This window comes from Lasioglossum baleicum, chromosome 3 (genome assembly GCF_051020765.1).
Source record: "Lasioglossum baleicum chromosome 3, iyLasBale1, whole genome shotgun sequence".
Taxonomy (NCBI): Eukaryota; Metazoa; Arthropoda; class Insecta; order Hymenoptera; family Halictidae; genus Lasioglossum; species Lasioglossum baleicum.
Genome location: NC_134931.1, coordinates 8022337 through 8033787, shown reverse-complemented (window position 1 = coordinate 8033787; position 11451 = coordinate 8022337). Strand labels below are relative to the sequence as shown.

Here is an 11451-nt window from a genome sequence, read left to right as displayed (position 1 = left end):
CTGAATCCAATTTTCATGACTTCCTCGTGTTATTCTCGTCCCGGCCATCACGCCACTGAATAATTGAATCCATCTTCTTTCTCTGGCACGTTCGATGATTGCACTGAAAAGGTACATGACCGTTAAGCGACGGAATACTTTTTCGGAGATGCGAATCGTTGAATGAAAAAGGAAGAAAAAAGCTACAGGCGATACAGATGATACTTACTGTTGAACGACTTTGATGCGATTCATGAGACTACTGTAACTATGCGCCGACGATTTCTACGAACTTTAACGTTCAGTAGCAGAATGAATATGTATATTTATTAGACGAATCAGATTCTCTACATTTTTATATTTGCATTGCGATAGTTGCCGAATACGAAAATAATTCTAGAAGTAATTCGTATCTAAAATACAAACTTGAAAATGTTCTTGGAACGGTGAAATTCAAATTTCGCCATCGGTTCCACGGCAGCGATTAGAAACGATAGTCACAGTATCATTGTACAATTCACGAATACATATAACATCGCCAAACAGAAGCACAAAGCCTACTCACAATGTTCGTACAATGTCCACGGCCGCAGTATCCGGCGAATTGTAAGATCATTTCCGCCGATTTAAAGTCATACTTTAAAATCATCGCGGGGGACGAATGCCTGGGGAAATGACGAGTAGACAGACGCAGGGGTTGGCTCGTCGGCCAATAATAGTAGGAAGATGGGTACCGGGGGTTAGTATAAAGTTTCCGGACATATTAGCCACCCGTCGAATTAGCGTTGCGAGAAAATGCCCTACTCGGTGTCGATCCCAGGGGAGAGCGAACCGCTTGGTCCCCCGGTCGTGTTAGGGTGAGCTGAAAAGGGGGCACCCTCGAGAAAGGGCGGGGCCCTCAACAAAAGGGGCCCGAAGAAAACCAACCCCTGGGTGGAGTTAACACCCCGTATATATTCTTCCGGGATGGTCCTTCGCGGCTCAGAACACGGTGTACCATCGTGTCGTGAACATCTCGCTAGTCTCCCTGTAATCTTTGGATCGACTGTCTATCAAAGTTCCGTGACAGTTTGGTGACGTTCGTACTTAACAACAGAACGTTGAACGTGAAGCTCAGTGAATCGATGGGAGGCTGTGCACCAAGGACTTTCAGTGGCTGCTTGGATTGATCAGTGTCGTTCAGTGTAAACTTAGAGGACGATACTAGCAGTACTGAGAAGATAAATCAGCAAGCATGTCGCGAAGCTTCCTCGTGGACTCGCTGATCGGTAACAACTCGCCGCCCGCGTATCCGTTGCCATACTATGGGAACCAATTGCCCAGCTACATGTTCAATTTCTTCAATTTGGGCCTGGGTTACCAACCAATCAGACCAGTACCGAGGCCACCAGTCATGCCTGTTCCAGTTCCGATCAGTCCACCGGCTATGGGGACCTTGGCCGTCCCTGGACAGAGTCCTCCATCGCCTTTAAACACTTCGACTAGCAGACTGTCAGGTAAATATCCCCTTGTCACTCGCATAGACCCCACCATCGAGATAGAATTGTTGATCCCTGGAATGTCAGATGGTTTAAGCTAACGTTGTCGTGCGTTCTCAGATGTTTCAGCTCCGAGCGAGTCTCCGTCCAGGAACAGTACTCCGACACCACCGCCGAAGTCTCCGAATTCGATCAGCAACAGTTCGAAGAGGATTCGGACAGCGTTTACCAGCACCCAGCTGCTGGAACTGGAGCGCGAGTTTGCCTCGAACATGTACCTGTCACGACTCAGGAGGATCGAAATCGCCACGAACTTGAGGCTGTCCGAGAAGCAGGTGAAGATCTGGTTCCAAAACCGCAGGGTAAAATACAAGAAGGAAGATCTGCCGTCTGGACAAAGCCAAAAGTGTTGTTGTCTGAGGACCTGTGGAAAGAAGAAGGACGGCTGCGGAGATCCGTCGAACGGGAAGTGCGAGGAGGAGGAGGAGAAGTCGCTGAAGAACGAGAAGATGGAAACGACCGAGAAGACTGTGGATGTGGTCCATCACGAAGAGTCCTCGAATTCCATATCTGACCGGTATGAACGATCGATCGCGGTGCCCACGGTCAATTTGCAATTCCATCAGGAGGCGGAGGACAAATTAGACCTTCCAAGGATCAGCCCTGTTCCTGATGGTTTTAGTTACGAGATGGAAACGCACAATTTATCCAACGGCCTGAAGAGAACCATGAATGAAGTTACCGAAGAGCCGGAGGATAAAAGGAGACGAATCGAGAGCTCGGTTCTGTATCAAAATCCCGTACAAAATACCAGCTCCGTGTTCAGGAACATTGGATGCACCAAGCACACTGTGGAGAGAATCGTCAACTCGTAAAAAAGAAATTGTACGATGTTATTGTTGCATCGTCGCTGTAAATATATTTTCCCGATCTCTGTAAATTTTGTAGGTATACGTATTTTTGTATCAGATGGAAGAAAGCTGTATATTTTTAATATAAGTTTACGAAGAATAAAATGGATCCTTTACATTCAGCACTGTATGTTTGACTTCATCGTTATCCTTCCATAAATCATCAGACACCAATTTCTGCCGTAAAGTCGCCTGAAATATACATTGAATACCTTTCTGAATCAGTTTTAAAGAGTAGACAATTATTGTACGTCTCTATAACTATATGTAGAACATACATAACACATTCTGCAATATATTTACGTACATAAATGTTAAAATTGGACAGTAAACGTATAAAAAATTGAAAAAAGTGCTTCAATTTATAACCGCTAACTTTTATAAAGCAAAAATCAATTTTCATTGAGATCAATGTCCACGTCAATTTATATCTATTCAATCAAAACTTTCATGTCTATCAGAACACATCAATCGATGTAGACTGAATGAAATCATGTTAAATATGTAACCTTTATGTCAGAAAATATGAACAAATTACTAAATATGTTTACAAGATGCCAACATAAATGTAATACGAACAACGACGTGACTTTGGATGGAATTTCAATCTCTGGAAACTGGTAATTTGACTGGTTAATGATTCGACAATAGCAATACTGACATTCGTGTAACGTATTAATTAATTCGAAAGAGGAGAGGAATTACATGTTAAATAACAATAGATCAACCGATCATGTATTACCATTTAAAATTAGAGAGTAGTCTGGTCTAATTTCGTAATATGTTTGCTCGTTAATGATCGAAGCAACAGTGCGGGTATCAATTTCCACGGATTGGATAGGCTATTATCGCCAATTCTTCGAAAACTAGAAGAGCTGGGTTATTTATGCGTGGGAAGTGCGATAAAAGCAGAGCGTTATTTTCACGTACGCTGGCAGGTATCGAGAATTTAGTGGACGCAAATCCCCACAAATAAATATCCGTTTTTCCATGGAGCATGATATTCCCTGGATACGTCACGAGCGGCGACAGAAAAATCGAAAACTACAAATTCGAGTGACCCGTATAGATCGTCCGATTTAAAGAGACGATTTGAAAAGTCAGAGTTGCAGCAATGGCGTCGATGGTATCCAACTTGCATGAGAAATTCGAGTGACTGATTCTATGAATAATTCACAGCAATTGTTTTATCGCGTTCACAGCTCACTCACTGTAATGTGTCCACGGAATTGGAATCGTATACTTTTACACGTATCAAATACACAGACGTTTGTCAGAATACGGTTTGAATGACAATTTTCTCCTATTCGTTCTTTGTGGTGGTTACTGCACTTGTTATTATTATCATATTTGAAACAACAGTTTATTCTTCGAATCTCATAGACTCCTTACCATTTATAAAAAAAGAGGATTTCGGGGCACCAGTGTACTATTCTCAACTTACAAAAGTTATTAAAGAAAGAAGTTTTTACTTGGCTCGTGTTTCTTATAGTTGATGCAGAACATTTTTATTTTGCACGAAGATCCGCAGTCTACCTATCTAGAAATAATAAAAAGCTAAAAAATTTTTTGTTCACTTTTTGGTGAACACATTAATACCACGCAACTTTAATTTCAACTTTTCTGTTAATATGATCTGTTGTTCTGGAGATATTTCACGAAAAAGAAAATATTGAAATTTGTTCAAGGGCTGATTTCACCCCTTTAATGCGAGAAGTAGCACGAAAAAATAGGATTGATTAGGCATAACTTATTCTACTGGAGTTTCATACATTTTTGAATTTACTGGTTCGATAACTTCCCTTGTTAGTTACTCCTCTGCTCGCAATAAAAAAGGTAAAAGTCGCATAATGCCGTTTTCAAACGAACAATACTAATCCGATTCAAGCCAAACCGGATTAAGGAAACTGAAGTGGTGGAAGGAAGCAGAAAAGGAACGGAGAAGAGAAAGAGTCTGTAGGCGAGGGGATGCTGGAAGATCTCGAAACGCGAAGTCGTGGCCGACGGAGTGGAGTCATTGTCGGCGAGAAATCGGCCGTGATGCCGTAAATCCTGGAAATTTGTCAAGAGGGCCCCCACTTTGGGTTAAATTTAAGGTAAAACGTAGTTAATGGTGTTAAGGAGCGGCGCGACAATGCCCGGAGGCACTTTCGTATCCTCGTCGATCAACAATGGGACACTTGTATCGCCTTCGTTCGCGCAGCGGGCGAGCGAATGTGAAAACCGGCTGCCTTTTTTTCGGGCCCCGGTTGTTGTCGGGCCCATTGACTGGCTCCTCGAAGCTGCTGCACTTCTCATTCATTCGGCCGTGGAGAGCAAGAGGGAGGAGAATTTCGATGAATGACCGGCTTCGGGAAAAGTCCGAATCAAAAAATTGTCACCCTCAAGCTACGGCCAGCTTCCTTTTTCTGGCGTTCATTCTTTCCTTCCTGAGAGATGTCCTGAGTCAACGGTCGGTACTTTTGACGATCGGCTTATTCAGTTTAAAAGACGTTTAGCGGTGTGGCTCCAGCGTTAACTTAACTTCGAATTTCGCGGTCGATTAACACGAACACGGCCACTTCAAACTGTGTTTTCTTAGAATTTTCTACGTCGGATATGCCCCATTGAGAATACTTATTTATTAATGATGGGTTCTTACCAGAGAGAACAATTATCTGGTTCTGGAAGAAGCAAACAGAAAGAAAATAAGAATTAGAGCGGACCAAAGAGCAGCAAAATTCGAAGAAAATCTGAGGTCAGAAGTAGAGAAGAAAATTGTAATAGGTTAAGGAAGAAAGAGCGGGACATAATATTGTATATATCCCTGGGGATTTATTAAAATTATTCAGCAACGAAAGTATATTATTTCTAACTGCTAGAAGAAATTCCTATTTTGAAGAAGTTCCTCATATTCGTAGCATCTCCAGTATGTATTGAAACTTAATATTCCAGAGGATACATAAAGCGGAAGTTTGCGAGATGCAACGGAGGACGAAAGTTGTAAGATGAAAGCGCGTGTAAAGGACGCAAGTTTCGAACCTGATAATGCAGGTAATGGTACGATTTACTCGGCGGCTTTCAATTATTTTGGCGAGCAAACAAGCTCGTCTTATTATGTACAAGGTGGGCTAATGAAAGAGCATATCGCAACGGCTTAATTACGTTACATCATGCGGTAAATTTTTACCAGTGCTCTGGGCTCGTTTGTCAAGTATGTATAGTTGCCTCGGAGGGCAAATAATCAGCTTATTGTTAGACGACGTCCTGCTCGTGATAAACTCGAAAATGTTGAAGTCGATTGCACTGAACATCCGTGAGGATTACAGCGGGTCAAAATAAAAATATTCTGCGAAACTTGACAGAAACTGCCAGCCACGTTTAACCAGCCCTTCATTACGTTATGTCCGAAAATTTCTATCTCTTGAATTTTAAAGCAAACTAAAATAAACTGTAACTAAATAATAAATAAATAAAATAAATAGTGGAGATGACACCTACTCGTAACGAGACACCACTGTATGTATCTTGCTTCAGAAATTAATTAAATGTACCTACTTGGGTTGCATGAAAATTCTAGATGCTTCATGAAAATGTTTCTCTTCGTACGGAAAATATTTGCTTGTGAAAAGTGCTAGTGCAAAAGTTTAGTAGAGAAATTTGAGATATTTCAACTTCTATCGCCATTTGGAGGCAGCGTCACGTATAACGTAGAATTTAGTAATGAGAACTTCCGACGGTTTTCTGTGGCCAACTTTTACTGGCGGAAGAAAAATAAACCCCTAACAGACCAATCAGGTCAAAGTTTTTTGACGCTGTTCTATGAACCACTAACTTATTACCGCAGGCAGGAACAGCCTTCTACTTCTTTAAAGCTGAGTTTAAAAAATTCTCGTCATCTTTTACACTTGAACTTCGAACACCATTTCGTAAAATTCATATACGTGTAATAATCACATTCAAACAGATTGTAAATCTTTTAACATTTACGATCCACTATTCCATTCATAAGACAATGTGATGAATATCACTACTGATTCCTTTGAGTATATGTATTATGGATTTTAAGCATTTATTACAAAAATGAGTAGGTGCAATTTAAGGCAGTAAACGGATTAAAAATATTTCAGTATATTAAGTTATTAATTTCGGCTTATTAAACTCGAGAAAAGAATAAAAGAATTTTTACTTGCCTCATCTAGCTTATTGGTGCAATTTTTATTTTACAGGAAGATTTGCAGTCTCATGCGTAATATTGTAATCGTGATCTACTAACAGAATATACCGTTTTTGAGAAATCGATTGTTTTATTTTACTAAACGTGGATAATTTGTTCAGTAAGTAGACGCGACTGAAAATACAAACGGGAAGAAGCTTTTATAACTCGATAAGCGCTTGATGGATGGAATATCCAAGCGGGTCACTCATTACATTCCCCTTAGTCATCGAGTTCACTGGTTCCGGTCTAGCTCTTGGACAAGCCTGATAGCGATCAGTAAATTCTGTACCTATCTAACTGATTCTGCCACGGAAGCGTCGTCGGACGGTTGAGCTGTAATTCAATTTTCCGGGTCCTCGCGTTCTCAGACTTGTCACGAGTCGAATTCGATCAAATCGCGGCGAACGTGAGCGATATGCAGATATATGAAGCCTTATGTCATATTCATACTAAAGCACTGACGAGCAACTTGATCCTCCATATTGGTTAAAAATGTCGTCATTTATTACCAAACGTTTGTTCAGGTTCAACGAAACTTCGTTTACCTTAACTCTATCAAAAAGTTCCATGACACTTTCGATCCCAAGTTTCTTTAGCTTCCTTAGTTTCTTCACAATGTTCCTGTAAGTTACATGTTCATGTGGCATGTAGCCAAATAAGATAATACATATACTATGTGTATACAGGGTGAGTCACAAAAATAGAACACCTGAATTTCTCTGTTGGTATGAAGGATAAACGAAAGTGAAATGAAACCGTTCAAGGGGGGCAATATCATGATGTCAGCAGATCTTGTGATTAGCCCTTTAATTTTCTTTGTCGAGTGTGACTCGACATCAGAGAAAGAAAAATGTGAATAAAACGGGTTTTTATATGTATTTGATTGTCCCTCTTTATTTATATTTCCACAAATATAAATTACAACAAAGTTTGAAAATTGTTTAAAATAAGTATGTAGCACTCAAGGAACTGCCCTTTGAAGTAAATTTCAAATAAACCACTTAAAATAGTAGAGAGTTGTTGGTAACAAAATTGAAAAATAATTCGGAGTGTAGGGTAAAGTGCCCAAATATGGTATAGTCGCCTATTATGGCACAACCTTATATTTTGTAAAGGTGAAGTCGCACTCTAGTGAGAAAATCCTCAAACAATAGTTTACCATGTTTATTCTATAGTTTATTCTATAGATTTTAGTATCGATCCTCCATCAGTTGTGTGTCTGGACGTGTTGAATATTTTTGTGGTTAGATTTTCGATTATATCTTTTTCGAGGAAGGTAAGTGGTTTTGAAATGTTTGAACATATCTGTAGTTTCAGTTTATTTATATTAATGTTTGCCAACTGTTGGTTTGGGCTGAAATTCATTTTCTCTTTGTCAGTAGCTAAATAGTATTATCAGTCCACTTTGAGTTCCTAATATGGCACCACCAAGGGTTCCCTAATGTGGGTATAGCTATTGACGTTCTTGGTGTGGGTGCCGAATATGGCACGAGGTGTCATATTAGGAACTTAAGATGTACCACATTAACAACCCCTTCCGTTGGAATCTGAAAAAAAATTTTTCCCAAGCTGTATTAATTTTTCAACAAACTGGACCCCAGAATCTTATAGGAAGGAAATGCATCTACAACTGGTAATTTTTTGGACCAAAAAGAGCATTCTAAAATAATAAAAAAATGACATCAACAAAAAGTGATTCATATTTGGGCACTTTACCCTAAAGGGTTCATGTTTCTTCTAAATAGCACTATATATTTTTAACTTCATAGTGTCGTAGTTGATGTTAAGATGAGTTCAATGATGTGGTACACTATGACCTTCAAATGACCTTGAACTTGAAAATTGATCATAAAGCAATAATAATTTCAAAATGTACAATCAGTGTTAATGTAACGATTATTTTTCAAATGATTTATTTCGCCGTTCGAGTTGTAACATTTGAGCTGTTTCAGGTGTAAGCCGCGCCGGCGGGGCAATCAGCTAACGCGGAATCGGATAGTTAGACACATGCCGACTTCGCGTTTACCAGAAGTTCGACGCATGCGAATTAAACCAGCCCAGACGCTGCTTGCCTGCTAATCTTATTAGGACGCTACGGACGATTCTGCACCGTGGAATTGTGGTCGGCGATGTTCCCCGCGAAACTCCGCAAACACTATGTTCCCCGTTCTACTGATAGTTTAATTGTTTCGTAGATAATACCTCGGTCATTATACCGAGAACATGTCGTCGATTACGTTAGCGTAACCGTTCTCTGAACTGCAATTATGCAGCTGATACGTTTCTTATCGTTAACCTAGCATCCCCAAGAAGCGTCATTTTGATTGATGAAACTGTCGATGTCGAATGATTTAGTTAGATTATATCTATACGTATGTACATGCAAATCTCGGCAGCAAGTCGGAATCATGATTTGATTAGTAATAAACTATACGTTTAATGTCATAGGGTGACCCGTCCAGTGAATTAATATAATTCGTATTTCTTACGAAAATACAATAATTCTACTGCACGTTTACAAACGTCTCGCTAAACAGATCTCCTTTTTTTTAAATTATCTACTCGGCACTACATTAATATATTGCAATATTTAGTAGTTGTTCGAAGTTTCATGTATTCAAAGTAGGTATTGTATCTTCAGATCAGCAATTCGTATTTTGTGGAGGTGTGCGAGAATCCGGAAATGTTCGGGCGGGTCCTGAATGTGTTTCGAGTTTCGAAGATATCGGGATTCCTCATAACAATTCGAAAAGAACAGTGCCCGACAGACCACCATACAATGCACGTGTAGATTTTCTTATCCTAATAATTATGTTTAACAAGCTTATTGCAGTATTGAGCTCACGAAGATATGAAAGAAGTTCTCGAAAAATTCCGAAGAGGGCTGCTCCTAAGAAATAGTCCCGGTTTCGAGACGATTTCACACGGCATCGAAACGCTAACGTGTTTCGCTGTCAAAAAGGTGGAACTACTCGTGGAGTGATATTAATGAGTTAGCGGGCACTTGGGAGAAAAACTGTGTTGGACCTGAGCACCGTCGAGGAAACCGCAACGGTTTCCCGCGGTTCGCAACAAACGGGGAGGAACGGAATGCGGTCTCGTTGAAGGTGAAGGGAGATGACGGCGACAGAGTGGAAGAGAATGGCGAAAGAGTAACCGGAGCTGAAGAGGTTGAGGGGGGGGCGGAGGGGAGAGGCAGAGAGAGAGAGAGAGAGAGGGTGACGAAGCGTCGAACGCATAGAGAGCTTTCCGGTTCCGGAGCGCTAATTCATTTCATCTTATGCGCACTGAAGAGGCGCTCGATCAAAGTTGAAAAGAGTCAGCGCGACAGCACTCGAGAGTCCCGCAGAATGGCGGGGGTTGCTGGCTCTCATGGCTGTCGAAAGGGAACAGTGACAAGACGACAGAGAAAGACAGAAAAAGAGAAGTATAGAAAGAGAGAAAAATAAAGAAGGAAGGAGAGAGCGTCAATAGGATACGATGTCGGCCACTCGAAAGTTGAAACAGTTTTTTCTTTTTGTCATTTCCCTGCAGATTGTGTTTCGCCGAAGAAAATGGCGGCCAGCGCCATTCGACACATGACGTCGATGACGAGCGACTCTGAAAACGAACGAAAAAAACGCGAGCACTGTTGCGAATTTCCTGTTCGATAAAGCGACGCCGTTTTCCGTAATACGGGAAGACGACGTAGAACGGGAATGACTGCACCGTTTGACATTCACCGACACAATTTATTCGATTCGAGTAGAACCCAATCGAATTTTCATTCGCCGGATCAAGTCACGTCCCTTGGCGCAAGGCTCGTGCGGTTTCATGGTGGCCACAGACGGCTTGGCTGGTGCCAAAACATTTTTCGATACGGTTCTCCTCCATCCTCACGACCACCAACTAAAGAAAAATATTAATAATGACTACACTGCCGATCTTTATGCAAAGTAAACATTTTCTAAGTCAATTCCAAGAAATAGGAGCTGCACAAACATTCATTCTCTTAATAGTTTTGTGCTTCATCTACTCATTTTTTGTCATAAATGCATAAAATCCGCAGTCTAGTACATGCTAACAAACAACGCTTATGATGGCTGACTATTGGAACAATTATCCCACGGTGACTATCACTAATATTCATTCCCATCATCATCCCCTGTGTTATTGATCGATGCGTAAAGGATTAATTCACGTGTTGTCATTAAATATTACATTAAGCACTTTCTGCAGGATCATGGGTGGAAACGAAAAGGCTATGATCCCAAAGAAAGCATTGTGCACGATTCCACGGTAGTCGCATACTTCTATGTCGGTTGACAATAAGCGCCTCAAGACCGTTTCATAAATTAGCTACTACCGATGACAAGTTCTCGCGTTCACAACCTACAGACAGCCGGTGACACTTTAAATTGAATTCAGGTAAAAAGGCAAAGCGGTGTTTGTGGGCGACGATGCAGCGCAATGATTTCCGCGTCGTTGTTAGTTGCCAGCGATGTAATCAAGAATAAGCACGATCTCGGCTATTCCTGACAATGGGGAAAAGCTGCGTGGGCGGACGTACTTTTATAGTATTCGAAATGTTATTGGGTGAACAGCCAGAACAGGAAAAAAATGAAGCGCGCGTGGTCGCCGACGAAGCGTAATAATTAGTTCTTTGTAGAAGTCTAATATGTATTACAACGCGTTCCGTAACTGCTAGCCGAGATGCACACAAAAAAATGTAAAAGCCAATATTGATTGGAAATTTTCATTTAACGACGTGCCAGCCATAGCTAACCAGTTTATATTAAATTTTAATTGAATAGACGTTTAGTCGTTTAGGCGCGACTAATTTGATGTTGTCGGGAATGCGAGCGATTCTTTGTCATTCGATTTTGTGAATCCGCCTTTCAATCAG

The 11451-nt window shown here is 40.9% G+C and overlaps 1 protein-coding gene across 1 annotated transcript; it reads left to right on the top strand.

The window, feature by feature from the left end:
* Positions 1–896: 896 nt before the first annotated feature.
* On the top strand, positions 897–2531 carry LOC143207069 (uncharacterized). Its single transcript, XM_076420105.1, has 2 exons — positions 897–1475; positions 1578–2531. The coding sequence occupies exons 1-2, from the start codon at positions 1214–1216 to the stop codon at positions 2330–2332; spliced, it is 1017 nt and encodes a 338-aa protein (XP_076276220.1). The 5' UTR covers positions 897–1213; the 3' UTR covers positions 2333–2531.
* Positions 2532–11451: the final 8920 nt, after the last annotated feature.

Coding starts and splice junctions, on each gene's coding strand:
- LOC143207069 (XM_076420105.1), top strand. CDS start 1,214: ATGTCGCGAAGCTTCCTCGTGGACTCGCTGATCGGTAACAACTCGCCG. Junction 1,476..1,577: donor TTCGACTAGCAGACTGTCAG/GTAAATATCCCC, acceptor GTGCGTTCTCAG/ATGTTTCAGCTCCGAGCGAG.